The following is a 16,613-nucleotide window of genomic DNA, read 5'->3' as shown; positions in this document are numbered from 1 at the left end:
CAATATTATTGTTTGTAACTTTATCTTATTGATTTCAGCCTTCATGTTTACTTGTCACTCTTCTAGCACTGTAGTAGATTTGCATAAAGTTACCGGTAAAGGAAACTGAAGATCCAATTGCTGTTGTTTCACATTAAAAGCATTCAAATGAAGAAACAAATACTGGCTTGTATTATGGAGTAATCAAGAAACACAACATAATGTATATGACAATGAGGTTAATGTTTGGATCTTTGTTTCTCACCCTGAAGAATTCTTTGGTGGAGCCGGCGTCCAGTGTTCCATAGGCGATCTCCGTCTGCTTTGCCAAATCCTCTGCACTTTCTATAGGAGACACCATCCTCTCCACTGTCAGGAAGGCAGCTAAGTTGGCAGTATAGGATGAGATGATGATGAGGGTGAAGAACCACCACACGCCTCCGACAATGCGGCCTGACAAAGATCTAAAAACAGATGGACAGGATGTTTGGTTGGTCAATAATAGATACATAAGAGACATGGTATGTTTACATGACTGTGTGCTGTATATATCTTCACTTCATGAATGTGGTGCCATTTTACCAGCAAAACCAATTACTGTATATGCTAATGTGATGACTTAGGCAATAAATAGCATCAGCCTTTTTCTTCCTGGCCAATTTTGCACACAATCATGAAATGCAATCTGAAAACATTGCGATGTTCACTCCATCCAAATGACCTACATTGCATCGCACATAATCAAATGCTCTCCGTTCCACCAGGCTATGAGAGTATAGCCCAATGTGCTGTGAAAGGATAATCATTACCACAAAAGCCCACTCAGCTTCTTGTCTGCCAAATTAATCTCATTTTAGGAAAGTTGCCAATATGCTTCATGAACCACGCACATTAATTGTCGGGGTTTAAAAGGCAGAAGAGAACACTTAGCCACTGCTTTAATTGCGCTTTTTAAAAAAAAGCGAAACAAAAGGATGATTTCAGAAGAAAATCCCTTAACTCAAATCCCCGTCTTTCCTCCCTGCACCCCAAGAGAAGCCAACTTGAGCAGCAAAAGCAAAAATCATGTTGCGTTACATTTCAGGTACTCGACAAGTGTGGAGGCACAGAGTGAGGGAGCTTACGCAATGAAAATGACACAAATCTGAAACAAAAAAAAAGTCTTTCATGATTCACCTTTGTGCCGTCAATCCAAATAGAGTATGGACGTGAAAGTGAGATTAAGTATGGAGAGAGAGAAAAAAAAGCTAAAACATAATCACTTAAGATGCTTTTCAGATGACGGGTGGATGATGAAAGAGCAGTCGGAGAGTGAGTGAAGAGCAAACGCAGAATGGATGCTGAGCCTTTGAACATCAGTCTGCGGGGTATGTGTATTTTGACTTGTTCACTGCTCGCTGCACAGATGGGTGTGGGTAATGTTAAGCTGTAGAAAACAACATGCAAATACCTCAGTGAATGTTTAATACTGCAGTAAATCATTCACAGGCGAGCAATTGACTCTCCTATGTCAGAAGCGATAATTTTGGCTCTCTACAGTTACAGAACCAAACATTCTGCACAATGTCAATCAGTTACAGTTATTTGCAGCAATTCATCTTTGGACTGTAATCAGGCAAAATTCATATAGACAAACAGCACAGGTGTCTTTTCAATGTAAACATGTCTGGAAAAAAACCACTAATCACAATAACTATTACATTACTGACTGCACTACATTGCTGTTTGAATTGCACCTCATTACTACTCAGTCCTCTTGCTTAGACTTCTGTGAAAAGAGGAACAACTTGGCAAACAAAGAAATGCCCTATGACTGGATTGATTGAGTGAAATGTGCTGAAACAACAATAGAAGCGAGACAGAGAGGGAAAATGGCAGAGGTGAACGTAAACTGGATAGTACCACCAGAGGCTGACAAACTCCTTAGCTTTGACTGCTGCTGGCCTCCTGAGATGGCAGTAAACAGCTGTCTAATCCTTCTCCTTCAATCGCCCTTTTCCTTCTTTTTCTCTCTCTCTCTCTCTTTTCTTTTTCCTCCCCTCTCCATCCACTTTACATCCCCGCCTGTCTCTTCATGTGCTGGGGGAGCTGACAGGCTTTTGTTTTGGACCAATATAACGGCCTACACCTTGCCACTGACACTGAAAAATTCAAGTATGCACACGCACACACACGCACACTTGTACTTCTAGCTTTGTAAAGACACTCTTTGACACAATGCATTCCCTAGCCCCTTACCCCTAACCTTAACCATCAGAGCTAAACACCTAACTCGAACCTGACCCCTCAAAAAGATGGTTTGTCCGAGCAAAATGTCCTCACTTTCCACAAATGTCCACACTCTGTGGAAAAAAAAAAAAGTTTTTGGTCCTCACTATATAGCACGTACAAGAACACACACACACACACAGCTGGAAAAATGGAGACACTTCTTTTCTGAGTACAGTGTAAGTTTGTGTGTGTGATTGTGAACAACTAAGTCACCACTGACTGTGACTGGGATGAGGAGAAAGAAAGGGACTGTGTGTGATGTGTGTGTGGCAGAGAGAGAGAGAGAGAGAGAGATGCTTGTGTCTGTGTGTGGGTGTGTGTTGATTCTCCTGCAGCAGTCCTCCTCCCTAGTAAAGCAGAATGACTGGCAAACACAGACCTGTTTGTCTCTGTTTGTTTCCCTTTGAACTGGCTTCCTTCGAGCCTCCTTTCTCCTCATACACTATACATGGTGCCTCAGTAAAACATTAACTAAGGTGTCTTCTTACTCTACAGTGAGGGAAATCTTCCAAGTAGCACTGTAATTTCATAGCCTTGTTAAAGCTATGATTAATCAATTATTCACTCTACCTGTTTTATTAGATTACTAAGAAAAGTCATTGTAATAGGGGCTGCAAAAGTAGTAGCTCAGCATCAGTGATGTATATAAATACAATAGAACTGCATTTGCACATCATTAGTGCTGAAACAACTTTTTGATAATTGGACTTTAACAAGAAGCTGAAGAGTTGAAGCTTGTAAATCTTTTTCTTTTTTTTCCCAAACTAAACTTGGAATCAGAATAAAATGTCAAGATAACACTCTGGGCTCCGGAAAGGTGGAACTGTCATAGGAGAGTTTATAGAATAAATACTAGAGTAAAAAAAAAAAAAAAAATCAACTGATTGATAAAACTCGAGCACATTCAAATCCCTTTCTGAATGAATATGTATTTAACATTTAACAATTATAGGTAAGACAGGATAAAAATAATTACACATTTGAGATGTGGAAGTCAAAGACACGCTGTGAAAAGAAAGAGAAGTCTTGTTGTATACACACATGCAGCAGCAGCTGAGCTAACAGCTAAAAAAAACTACCATGGAAAGCACAACACAGTGGCTTGTGTCTTAAATAACTTGGCACATAATAATGGATCCAAATCCCCACATGTCCCATTGTATTACATGCTGGGGGCAGGCTGGAGAAACAATCAATAAACCACTCGAGCCCTTCTACAAGCAAACCTTCAACTTAGATTAAAAACCCAATTCAGTGTCACCACTGTAGGGTACTGGAGCTTTGAAAATGTTAGGTGACATTTAAAACTGTGTCCTGTGGAAAGGTTTTACTGTACATGGTTTGGCCCCGCCTCCATTATGTGACTTTGTTCACTTGGGGTACTTTAGAACACTCCACCAGATGACTTACAAAGTTGAGAAGCTAAAAGATAACAGCTACTGTAACTCTAATATTGGTTTAACTTTGTATACAAACATCCTGGGTCTAATTTGTTTAGCATAAACTACATATCATGTCTTATTTGGTCAGATCGTTCCTTTGCTCCATGAATCTGATGGCCTGATATTCACATAAGAGGTGAGAAAAATATGCTGCAGTACTATTTTGTCATTTTGCTGCACAATATGTGTGGCACTTTTCATGTGAACAAGAATATGCAAATGATTCGCGGCATCTCTTCTCACTCTATGCAGCTGTTGTTACACCTCCTTGGAGTATGGCTGTTCAGAACAAGGATAAATACTTTTCAACTGGTCGAACAGCATAACATATGACCTTGCTGATACAGAGTGCGACCTTCCCCTCACACCTCATTTATATTTTGGCCACTTGATGACAGTAGCAACCTTGGCATGTTATCACCTCAAAAGGTTGATACTGAAAAAGTGCCAGCTGAGTCTTATTTACATTTCCAGCACACACAGAGCAATTGAGAAAACTGAACACTCCAAAGTAAGACCAAACCCAAACAGTAAAACTGCAGGCAGTAAAATGGAAACAATGAGCAGAAATGCTCATTGAGCATTGAGTCAGGTGATAATTCTTTGTGGGTTTGTTGTGATGGGTGAGTGATTTCACATGCAGTCATTTAAAATATTAATTATAGTAGCCTTAATGAATCCAGGTATTTAACCAACACTGTGTCGGTGTGTTGATATAGCCCCTGATCAGGCTGAGATCAGTAGCTTTGAGTAGGATTCCCCCTGAACTGAGGCAGCTGAAAGGCAACAACAATAAAAACACACTCCCCTCAGAAAAACAACAAAAAGTGTGCCACCATATGCTAATATGCTGATGATACTTTCTTCCCTTTCCTCAAAGCTGCCCAACCATCTCCTCGTGAGAGAGATCTGAAGCCGAAGGGCCACAGCTCCTATTTAAACTGCCCTCATCTGAAGTTACAGCGATGCCACGGTGATGTCGCATCGCATGACTGATGAGGACCAACCACATGACTGAACTGAACCTAAGTTCACAAGCCTGCAAACCAAAAAAAAAATCATTTATGTTAAAAAATGTCACAAATTAAACTGAAAGGACTGAGTACTTTACACATACTATACACACTGATTCAGCATCAGGGTGAATAAATGATCATCTCAGTCTTCTTAATTTAACACAACTGCACAAAATAAACATTTATGTTCTGCTTGTACAGCACTTTTCATAAACGTATGATTGAGTATATGTGTTTGTTTTTATAGCAGGCTACAGCAATGGCTCAAACTATATTTAAAGATTATTATTTATACTTTATTTCAGTGAATTCCACAAAGTCCAACACTTCTCCACATTTATGGTAATTCATGATGGAAAGCAAAAAGAACTGGACCACCTCTCAAAGTCAAATCCATATCCTCATCTCTTTGCTATATGATCTCCACTCACAGCTCCCAAAGAATCCGCTGTAGCACTAAACTCCCAGAATCCCCCCTGGTTGGCCTTCTCCCTACGATATGGTAATTATTAATGACTAATGACTTAAGCAAGTGTAAAAAATGAGGCAGTAATGGCCACATTAGAATGGACTAGAAATTACAGAGGTTTAAATGAGAAAGAAAATGGCCTCTAATTATGGTGTGATTCTAAGCCAAATCAAGGATGGAAAAGAAGTTTTCCGTTACACAATTTTACTTATTTATTTATTTTTGCTTTTTATAAATTCACAAGACAACTGTAGGTGCAGCCAGTCCCAGTAATTCTGGTTGGCACTGGCACTCGTGGTGATTTTTAGATAAAATTATTGAACACCATGTTGGCTGTTATTAAAATATATAAATCACTGACATGAGAGAAGTAATAAACTGAGAATGAAATCTGATGTGTGTTTTGCAATTGCATCAGAACTTTAGGTCATACATTCTGGCATCCGTAATTCATTATTTTATTCTCTAGAATACAAACACAAAATTAAACCCACTTGTAAAATTTTCTTGCTACCTAGAGTCTTTACATCTAAATACAATTTAATTTCAAGGCTATGATTAAAAAAAGATGGAAGACATTTGCAAATAATATGAAATATGATGTGCTGGACATAAATGAAACTTTTATTATCAACTAATAATTAATATTGATGATGTATTCAAATTGGAATTGATAATTAACTATTCACTGTCTGATCTCATGTCAGTAGCATAATCTGATATTCACATGAGCTCAGCCAAGGAATTAAACAGTGTGCAATTTCTTTTACACTATAATATAGTATCTCTAACGTAGAGTAGGCTGAAATTCCTTTATGCTCTCACATACAAAACATTTTCTGTAGGCGAATTTGGATCAAATCAATATTTAAGACAAAATGAGAGCTGACAGTGGAGCCTGCACGCAAAAAGCATGCATAGATGCATTTAAATCTAGAGATACAGTTGACAGAGTGGTATACACGTCAGTGTAATCACAGCCTTTAGAGTTGGCAAGTATGTGCTGACTAATTAGCCACTGCTGTGGTGAATTGCAGGAAACATCCTCAGCAACCACAACTCACTAGGTGACACCAGATTATTATTTATAAAGACCACACCAGAAAGCATCCACTTATCAACACAAAACCACAGAGGACAGAATGCGACACAATGACCTTCTCTGTGGGTTCAGCCAAACAAAAACAAATCTAAGAGAATAAATGGATGTTGTCTTGCCGGTCCTCCATTAGTTATTTCTGGGAACATTAACTATAGAGTTTTCAAGGCATCTGTCTAAGTTATGTGTATGTATTGTATCAAAGCGTATCTAAGGAAAAAGAAAATAAAAGGTAATTATAGTCATATTTTGCCCATACATCTCAGTCGACTTAACAGCCCTTTTAATTATCTCATTTATATCAGGGTTCTGTTAATTAACATTTCCTTGACTATGCCTTTGCTGCTTGTAAATGTTATGAGCTGATAAAACGTATATTAAGCTCGTGGCTCCCTGTAGCCTCCTTGGTGAAAAAAACAGCCTGTAAAAAATATACATTATTAAGTATATTTCTACAGGGTGTTTTTTTTACATGTCCATGTCAGGATAATAACCCAGGGTAAGGTATTAATATATACATTTACCATTTTATAAAATCCTGCGCCCATATAAGTCATTAGGGTTTCTGAAACTGCATGCAAAAGGACAAATTTAGTCCTCTGCTGTGGCTCCAAAATTGAACTAAGCTTGGACCAGACACATCCAATTGGTTTGATGTGCAACACATGATGCTTTTAGTGCCCACTAAGCCACAGAAAACAGCAAACACTTTTAGAAAATGTACTTCTCTGATGCTCAGAGCGATTTTATTGCTTTTCATCACTTCATTCTGTCTCTTTCTGTCTCGCTATGGCTAAATTAAGCTCTCAGGACATGAAGATAAGATATGGCCAATGTTGTTGCAAAGTGGTAGGTTAACTCTGTGACTGTCTGCTTGTGCTTTTGTTTTGCAGAACTAACTATTGTTAGACTGTATATTTTCGGAGCGTACTTTCATCTTGAAGGCCAAACTAACATGCAAGCTTTAAGCATGGAACAGAAAATAATGATTTATTAAAACATCCCTCTCTCCACCTCTCTCTACATCAAAAGGTCAGTATTACCATGCCTTTGAGCTGAAAGGAGAATATTATAATGATGTTGCTAGTAGCCTGCAGCAACCACACAAAAAGTTGGTAATTGCACTCATTCAAGAAAATCTGACAGTAAGCACAATGATTCAAAACGCTATGTAATTGTTCAGTGCTTGTTTGTTTCATTAAGACGCAGCTGAGTTAAGTGACAGCTTTTTAACACATGGCTTGTTTGATTAGTGGAGCATGAACATAAAACAACTTTGCTCCAAGCCATTCCAGGTGTTGTTTCAGAAGAATCGATATGACTGATATATGATGTAATATGATATAATCATGGGATCTGTGGCTGTACACGTGTTTGCCGAATGATATCATGGATATTGTCTTAGCCTCATGGGACCTAAGATAAGTCAGCGCTGGTGAGTTGTGAGAGCGCTCGTTATGCGCCCACACACATATGCACAGCTTCTTAGTCACTCCAGCAAGAAAACAGGGATCCAAACACAGATACATCACAACTGTTCACTGATAATCAACATCCGCACATTTGAAAACGGACTTATTTAGCAATCAATCTGGTTGTTCACTAACATACAGGTGACATACAGGTGCTCTCAAGTGCAGTTTTGCAGGCCAGAGACACTTTATGAGAAGCTGCATTGCTCTAAAATAAAAAAAACAACTTTTTATGGTTGTCATGGTAGCACACTCTGCACTCCAAAGAGTACAGCTGAGCTGAGAGAGACTTTAGTCATCTCACTCCTCCTCTCTCTCTCTCTCTCTCTGTCTTTCTCTTTATAAGGGCAACCACCCTTATAGTGGGATAGAACTGCCATTATAGAGGAAAAGCACTCATTAGGGCTCCTTTCAACTTATTGCTAGCAGACACAGGCCTGACAGATAAGCCCCTAGCATCACATCACAGTGTGCATCTTTCCAGTCAAACTATTAGCAATGTTTACTCTGGTCCAGGCGGATTTCCCATGTGGCCTCATGCCTGGTGTATAATTCATAACAGTAGTTGCAGGAATGACATTCATTTAGTTTCACAGCTTGATTAATGCAAAAACCTGTTTTTGTAGCTAGAAACATATTTGTGCCTCTGTGTGACTCCAGATTTGTCAGAGTATATGCTTCTGAGGAGATGGGTTCTTTGTCTGTGTACAAAGTGTGATAGCCTAGTGAGGTCCTGTGAGGTCGTAAGTGCGCGTATGAGTGTGGCTCATGAGTTTCTGACAGTGTGCATGCATGTATGATCAAAAGTTGCCTTTCCAGATAAATAAAACATAAGCAATGCTGTGAACTTGACTGAACCATCTCTTTATGAATAAATCATTTCTTCCTACCAAGTCTTCCCCATCTGCTTTGACAGCAGCTCCACAATTATGTAACTTACTGCTGTGCAACACATTCTTAATTCTTGTTGTTAGTGACAATTAATAACAACAATAACATTATATTATAGCTAATTCATCCCTATGAATTTCTTAAATCACATGAATTCACTTGGTTCCTCTCTGAGGGCACGATTAGCAACTGCTACCATGTGATCATGCAACATGCGTGACAACATTATGTTTATGATTTAATGAACTCAGAAATGCCGCACTACATATGCATTATTGGGAGCATCAACTGCAGTGATAAGTGTTAGGAGAGAACATGTATGATTTTGCTTATTTTAGTCCATTAACTACAGTATATATGTTATGTAGGGTCGACTGTAGTGAGTCAGCGTTTTTAGATGTGCTGCAGTTCATGTAACATGGAGCTGAAGAGGATGGAAAACCTGCTTGACAAAGGTAAATCTCCAACACTGACCATTTTGTTGTTTTTCATTATTTGTCAGTTCCATTATCATCCTGTGCTAATGCAGCTGCCAACAGGGACCATTTTGAAAGCTCTCCATGATGGGGTGTTCAAGACTTTCTGACATCTGAAATATCACAGTCTGTTCAGAATAGCTTTGACAAAAGAAATAAAAATGATTAAATATCAATCTCAAAATGCATGTTTTGGTGAGTTTTTGGCAAGCAGTAATGTAGTATGGAAAATCTAATTTAGTCAATGGGCTAAAATATGCTAAACCACCAGTATGGTCCTGCATTGGTTCTTTAAAACAACAGTTATTAGTTGATTTTATCAGTGTTAGCATCATGAGTTGGGTGAGAACACCGTCTTCATCCGACTTTTTATTACTTTCCACTGACTTCTTTTGAAACAACAATCTTGTAAAGGGGTTTTATACACTTGATGGCCATACATATATTTGTGTTGAGGCTAAAACTAACAGGTGGTAAGCAACAACCTCAGGAGGATGATGCATGTACAGTAGAAGACATGAGAATAAAGAAGCAACATTGTTCTTGTATTACAATGTTGAACTACTTAGTCCAAATATTATACAGCAAATATGATAAAGAAAAATGTAAGATCAGACTATTATATAAGTTTGTTCTAACATAATCCAATTTGATGGCTTACAGCTGGATTTTCAAACTAAAAGCTTTGCTTTTAATGTTACAGCATAAGAGCTTTTGTCACTTTTAATTGGGGTGCTATGGTAACCTTGGTTGTTGCTAGAGTGTAAAATTCATCTTATTTAGAAGAACATAGCAGTTAAGTTAATGACATGCTTGGCCTTGGAAGTAATGTGCAGTTATTACTGTAGGTATAAGCTAGTTAGGCGGACATGCTAATGATTACAGCTTATGTTAGAGCCCACTCTGTTTCAACATGTTTAATGCGATGCTTGACAGGCCTGTGGCTAGTTATGGTCGCTAAGCTACAAATGAGCAGCAACTGTTTGGCTGACAGAATTCTTAAGCATTTCTCATGTAAGGTTACAGTGTTTCTGCCTTCTCCCATCTAGAGCTTAAAGAAGAGGACACAAGCATCACTGTATAACAAAAAAATCTTAAGTTTGGGAAATACTGACCCTCCCTTGGTTACCATAATATGCCACATACACAGTCCATTATTGAATGATTCTGACCGCCAGGCTGAGAAATTGCTGTTATGGCAGGCAGACTGTGAGTGACAGAGCTGATTTATTTCAGTCTATAGTCATGTAATAAGAGCAATACAGGCACTGAGGAAAGGAGACAAGTCCACAGGGTCATGCAGTTCACACACACACACACACAGTATGTACACACAGTATGTACACACAGACAGATTCAGACATAAACATCTCAAAATACTTTCACTGAAGGAACAACATGAACCCACGCCCTTAACTCGATTTTTCTTCCAGCTAAGAGCTCCCGCCCGACAAGCTTCATACGGAAATTGAGAACCAAGTCAAAAATCCACAAGGTCAGGTAAGATAAAAGTCCTACTGAATGCATATGCTTCTGCTTTTTCTACACTTTTATTACTGCGCTTGCCTCCAGCTAACAAATACACCAGTTTTGTAAACTTAATCCCATTTCCTATGTTATGTTGGTGCTATAAAAACATACAAAGACTACTGGCTCTTTGCAGTGTTACTGAACGAGCTGAAAAACACTCAAATCCAGATTTTTACCAGCTCTTGTCCTGCATCTACTTCATAGTAAAAGCATTCCACTGGTGCATCCACATGCAATGGTTCCATTTGTTTTTGGAGAATAAACTAAAAATATTCATATGAATCGACTGAGCTGCAAAAATGACCTTCATCTTTAAATCTTGAAAGGCCCGACAATTTGAAGGCATTTGAACATGTCACCAGATATTCTAAGAAATTCTGATTCTGAGTATTATACTCCTCCACAGAGCAAATAAATACTGTAGCACATACCGTTACTGCTGTGAAAAAGACTCACACTCTCAGATCTTACAGTTTGTGGTTGTTATGTTGTGTGATGCAGCTGTTTTGCACATGGAGGTGTTTCAAAGCATGAGTGAATCCATGAGATGAGAGGACAAACTGCTACACATGATTGCCTGAGGAAGATGCAGAGAATTGTACAGGATAGAAGGCAGAGCAGGAGAAAGGAGAGGAAGACTGCAAAGAGGTGATGGGAGATGAAGCAAATTGGTGGAAGTATGGACTGGTGTATGTGTGGGGGTGAGGAGTGAGAGGGGGTCACTCTCAGAGTCCACCTGTCTGCAGAGATAACCACAGGGAGGGCATGGACTGGGGCGTATGGGAGGGCCTGACTGACAGTGGTGACATTTCGAAAGAGCACAGTAAACAAGGTCTCACAAAGAATAAACATCAAGGGGAGCAGATTGGCTAAAGCACACACACTTATGCACTGTGCACATTAATGCATCACATCAGTGTATGACTGCAGGCCTAAAAGCCTGTAAAGACACTAAATAAACACACACCTGCCTGTAAACCTTAGTGCAGAGATACCTTTAGACTGGTCCAATCAAATACTGTTAGACAGCAGACAAAGCAAATGGCAATAAGTGCTTGCTTATAATAGAATCGGCGTACACACACACAGACACGCATACAGATAGACAGAAAGGGAAATTAGACACGCCTGCTGATTAATCCAGAACAGAGTGGATCAGGAGTGTTGTTCCTTGGCCTTTTGTCTCTGATTAAATGGAGAAGCTTAAAGAATGAAGGGCTTGGAGCTGCCTACTGCAGAGCTGAATCCACATCTAGAACATTTTGTTCTCACCTATTAATGATAAAAGCACAGTGATGAGTTGGTTGTAAACAACTGCTCAAGAATGATAGCAAGTTCAGAAACAAAATTCTTCACTTGTTTTTGTTCAAGTCAACTCAGATAAACTATCAATGCGACTAACATGTACAATATGTAAACAGACCACAAATGATTTTTTGTTGAATTTTATGACTATGTGTATTTTTTTTTTTATTGAAATTTTATTTTATTAAAGTTCCATTTGTCATGTCAAATTTCATTTATTTCAAAATGATGCTTTTGTTTTGGAATGTATCTTTTTTAATTAATCTCACTTTTCATGTCAGTGGTGTAGTGCATGGATCTATTCAAACCTGACTCATGCCCAAGAATGTGTCATCTGAAACCAGACGTGACAAGCTTAAAGTAGAAAAATGATCCGAGTCCGAAGCAGTTCAGTTTGTACGGTGTTTTTCCCCTCATCATTATACAGTACGAAGCAGACACATTATGAGTACTCCAGCTGTCTAGCCTAAAGTTTGACTTACAGTACATGTCTGAACCCAACCCAGACCTGAACCTCATTTCTAAATTTCTGTCCGAAACCCACCTGAACCCTTAGACACTGATGGGTCCTGTCAGGCTCAGTTTCGGGTATCCACATTCTACAGTGGTGCTGTCACAAGGCACTTCCTTACCTTTCAGCCAATCACATGCCCTTTGCTTTTATTAGGGAGCTCAACAACTTCCACCTTATTAAGTTGGGTAGCTCCTGTTAGCTAAAACTCAAGTTCTACCAATTAATTAGCCACAGGTCTAGATACTCACAGTACAGACAAATAAACTAATCTCACCTACTGTTTAGCTTGATAAGACTGAACATGCTACCTACCTGCCTACAGATGGGTGACAAATTAAAACTTGAATGCCTGAACTACTCTACAGCAGGGCTCAATGCTTACATTTATTTTTATTGGCACCGATGAAAATTTAGGAGCACGGTTTTTTTTTTTGTTGTTGTTTGTTTGTTTTTTTAAATAGCATTAGTACTGCCGTATCAGTGTTTGTAAAAATGAATGGTGAACATGCATGAATGAAGTGAGTTTCGACTGTAGTTAGTGGAGGGAGGCAGACATGGGGGAGACAATGGTCGCGTAGCCCCGCCAGTTATCTCCCAGGAACTGGCAGGAGACAACTGTGCATTAAACTATGCATTTAATGGAGATGGGTAAACAAACCGAATGTCCATATGCAAAACCAACCACTTTGTCACTGCCCTTGAAGTCTTTTCTTTCATAAAAGTAGACCTCAATATTTGATAACACTTCTAATAAAGCACAAATCCCACCTTTGTGTGGCTTGTCCCTAGGGTGGCCTATTTGGCATCTTCCCCTCGTTATGATGCGCCAAGCGGCAATTTGCTCAATACTACCACTGGTGTAGTGCACAGCTGTCTCCTGGCTATTTCTGGGAGACAGGGCTAACGACCGTGCAGTCTGCATCGCTGGGCTAATCACCATGACATAGGCCCATCTAAACAGTTAGCTATTATAGTAACTATTAGCCTAACACTCTGGCTATGGTTAAGACACATTGGCAGTGGATGATAAATTGTGGACAATGCTGAAATTATTGCTTCCCTGTAAAGTTATGCTTGTTTAGTGGCTGTTTTGATAAATTCCTCTTATTGGTTTTTTACTCACAGAAGTTTTACTGCACATGCAGTAACCAGCTTACTGTGGGCATTGTTACCTTAAGTGAGGCTTCACTTAATCCGCTGCTGTCCACTCCTTGTGGGGAGGAGCTGAACCCTGCCTCAGTCAAACATAGGCACACAGAGAGTGGAGGTGACAAAAGCACCAAAACCTTATTTTCTGATCTACTAGACTCACTGACTGGTCTCTTCCAATACTAATAAAATGCTCCCAGCCCTTACAAAAGGAGAACCCAAAGAACTCAGTCAGTGTGCTCCCAAAAAAAGTTTTCCCCCTCGCCAACTCTGGCTTTTACTCACATACATGAATAAAATGTTTACAGCGAGGGCATTTGATGGCTCTGCTAATCTGTGGGAGGCATTTCGCTGGCATGGTTTGGATCCACTTGTCCCCTTAAGCTTGATTTGTGTTTCTGTGTTGAATCTACACAGAGCCTACAATGTGTGCTATTCAAGTGGCTTATGCTGTTGCGAACACTTATACTTGCTGGTGTGTGTGCTGCCCTGCAATTACACCACTAAAACACTAGTTGGCGGTGGCATTTCTATGTCACAATGTTACGTTTCTTACTAACAATGGCGGCTGAAACTGAGTGGATCATGTTGGAGATAAAAGTAATGGATGTTGTACGGCCATTGAACCAAACTGATGCTCGTCCCACCACTGAGAGACATGAATGAAGAAATGCAATGCAACCAATCACAGCTGTTGAGGTCTGCATTGCAACGATGTATAGTTACATTTCTGGAGAGGTGCATGTCAGTGTAAAAGACTACAATTTACCTAAACTGTAAGTATAGCATAGATTTAATCCAGAACCATAAATCAAGCTTTAGACAGACACATGTGCTCACAGGTGGAACTAAAAGGAGCAGGATGTATGTACAAACCTGTGTGTCTGCACAAAGATGAGCTACAGTATGTCTGTGCATCGTTATCCCACCAGGCTCCCTAGACCTGTGCCGCACAGACAGTACAAGGGAACGTGGATACACGTTACTTAAGTCATACCTACAGTGTAGATTCAACTTAGAACCGTAAATCAAGCTTTAGAGGGAAGGGTCACTGATCAATACATAGTTGTGTTGTGTTGGTGTAAAAACAACTTAAGTAATATTTGTTAACTTGTGCCTTTCTGTACTTTCACACTATTTGAAACTTCACAGTAAAATATGACACCTGTAAAAAGAAGACAGAAAGAGGAAATTACCAAAGAGAGAAAGAATTCTGCTTGAATTCTGCTCTGACTTGACAAAAACACTTCATTCTAGTCATTCAAAAATGACTAGTTTATAGTGTTAATCCTGATTTTGTGGATTTTATGTACATTACAAATAATCATTTGTATACATACTGGGAAGCTGTTATAGTGTGTATAAAGCCTAGCCAAAAAAAAAATTAAATGATAGTGCAATCGAATGAACACAAAGAACAGAAATGCTCTTGCTAAAGCCTTTGTGGATTAAAAAGTAATTCTCTCAAATCCCAGTAGTCCAACAAAATGGTACAATGTGTTGATGTGAAAACCCGACAACTCAAAATATGAGCTTTGCTTTCATATCACACAAAAAAAGAAAGAAATAATATTACATGTCCTTTTAAATCTAGCACAGTAACTCGACGCTTTAGGAGATACATCAACATGCACCTCCGTGTGTGAATATGTGCTGTGCTAACTTGAGCAACTAGGTCACCTAAATTTTCAAGGGGAAGATGTTTGCTTCAGGCCAGTATTCAGTGGGGTGAAACATTCACTGTGTTGGTTTTTAAGACACCAAGCAGACTCCACCATGCTGATCACTACGCAATGGCCTGCTGCACATGCTAACCGACTTGTGTTTTCTCTTTTTTCTTTTCTTTTCTTTTTTCCAATGTTGCCAGTAGTGTTTCATTAACAGCACAAAAGGTTATAATCTCAGTCACCTTGAAAGGACACTGTCAGGAAATGAACAAATCTGACTCAAGTCCCTGGAGGATTTGAACCTTTAAAGCTGTCACCCTCAATGATGAAGTCTTCTGTTCTACCTAAAACCTATTTAAATGAAAATATATACATGTACTACTGTACAAAGTGCAAGTACATGTCTGTGTTCATTTCAATGCGGGTTACTTATGATAAGATAAGATACTTAAAACCAAAGGTGCTACTGTAACCAGGCAGATAAAACTCAACCTTATCTCTTTTGTCCTTTGGGTCTTGCATCAGCAGGGGTTGCTATCCCCCATGCTAAACAAATGCAAATATTGTGCAAATATGCATGAACCAATGTGTGGTCATGCACACAAACAGCATCAGACACATAAATGTCCACACTATAAACATGCGTGTGCATACAGTAAGAGAAACTGCAGGGATAATCAGCAAAAGCTGATTTTGTCTCCGTACAGAATTCAGTCATTATTGCATGTTCATTTCTGTCTGTAAGAGAAGAATGTTCAAACATTCATCATGCATGATTGCAGCGGAATTTACAGTCAGAAAATGGTAAATGTCAGGTAAAGGCCCATGGGCAAAGAACGCCACTGACTACATTGTGTAGTCTACTGCTGAGCACCTAGGTGCAGCATGCAGGCCTGTAGGTGCAGAGATTTTCCCCTTATGATATTTGTGCAACATAAGAGCAAAGTGGAAATTTTGTAAATGTCACAAGATGGAAGGCAGGATAAAAATCAAGCATTGCACAATGCTATTATCTCCCCAGCCTCTCAATCAGGGAAGGCTGACTGAACTGCAGCATCCCTGTAAACAGATAATTGCATTCAGACCTAGGAGCATTGCAACACAACATGTCTCCTGTTGTTGGTCATTAATCAGCTTAGATGAAGCAGGGGTTGACTCACCCAAATAAAAAATAAAGCATTTTCTAACCTGCCTCTAGTTGTATTTAGTCATGCAGATAGTTCTAGTTTAATAGATATCCCCAGTACAATAGAGGATGTGTTATGCATGGATTACAGTGTGTTACTATGAACAGTGTTCTTTGGAACTACGTTTTAACTTTGTCCACACAAAC

General features: G+C 39.2%; 1 protein-coding gene across 4 annotated transcripts in view; it reads right to left on the bottom strand.

Moving 5' to 3' along the window:
- Positions 1-16,613, bottom strand: part of gria1a (glutamate receptor, ionotropic, AMPA 1a) — a 68,925-nt gene that overhangs the window by 14,899 nt on the left and 37,413 nt on the right. For all 4 annotated transcript variants that reach the window (XM_020593653.1, XM_020593666.1, XM_020593646.1 and 1 more), the window contains exon 12: positions 245-443. In XM_020593653.1, the coding sequence (XP_020449309.1) occupies positions 245-443 (199 nt within the window). The remainder of the gene's footprint in view (positions 1-244; positions 444-16,613) is intronic.

This window comes from Monopterus albus, unplaced genomic scaffold, assembly GCF_001952655.1.
Source record: "Monopterus albus unplaced genomic scaffold, M_albus_1.0 scaffold2.1, whole genome shotgun sequence".
Lineage (NCBI taxonomy): Eukaryota > Metazoa > Chordata > Actinopteri > Synbranchiformes > Synbranchidae > Monopterus > Monopterus albus.
This window is presented reverse-complemented; position numbering and strand designations above follow the sequence as displayed.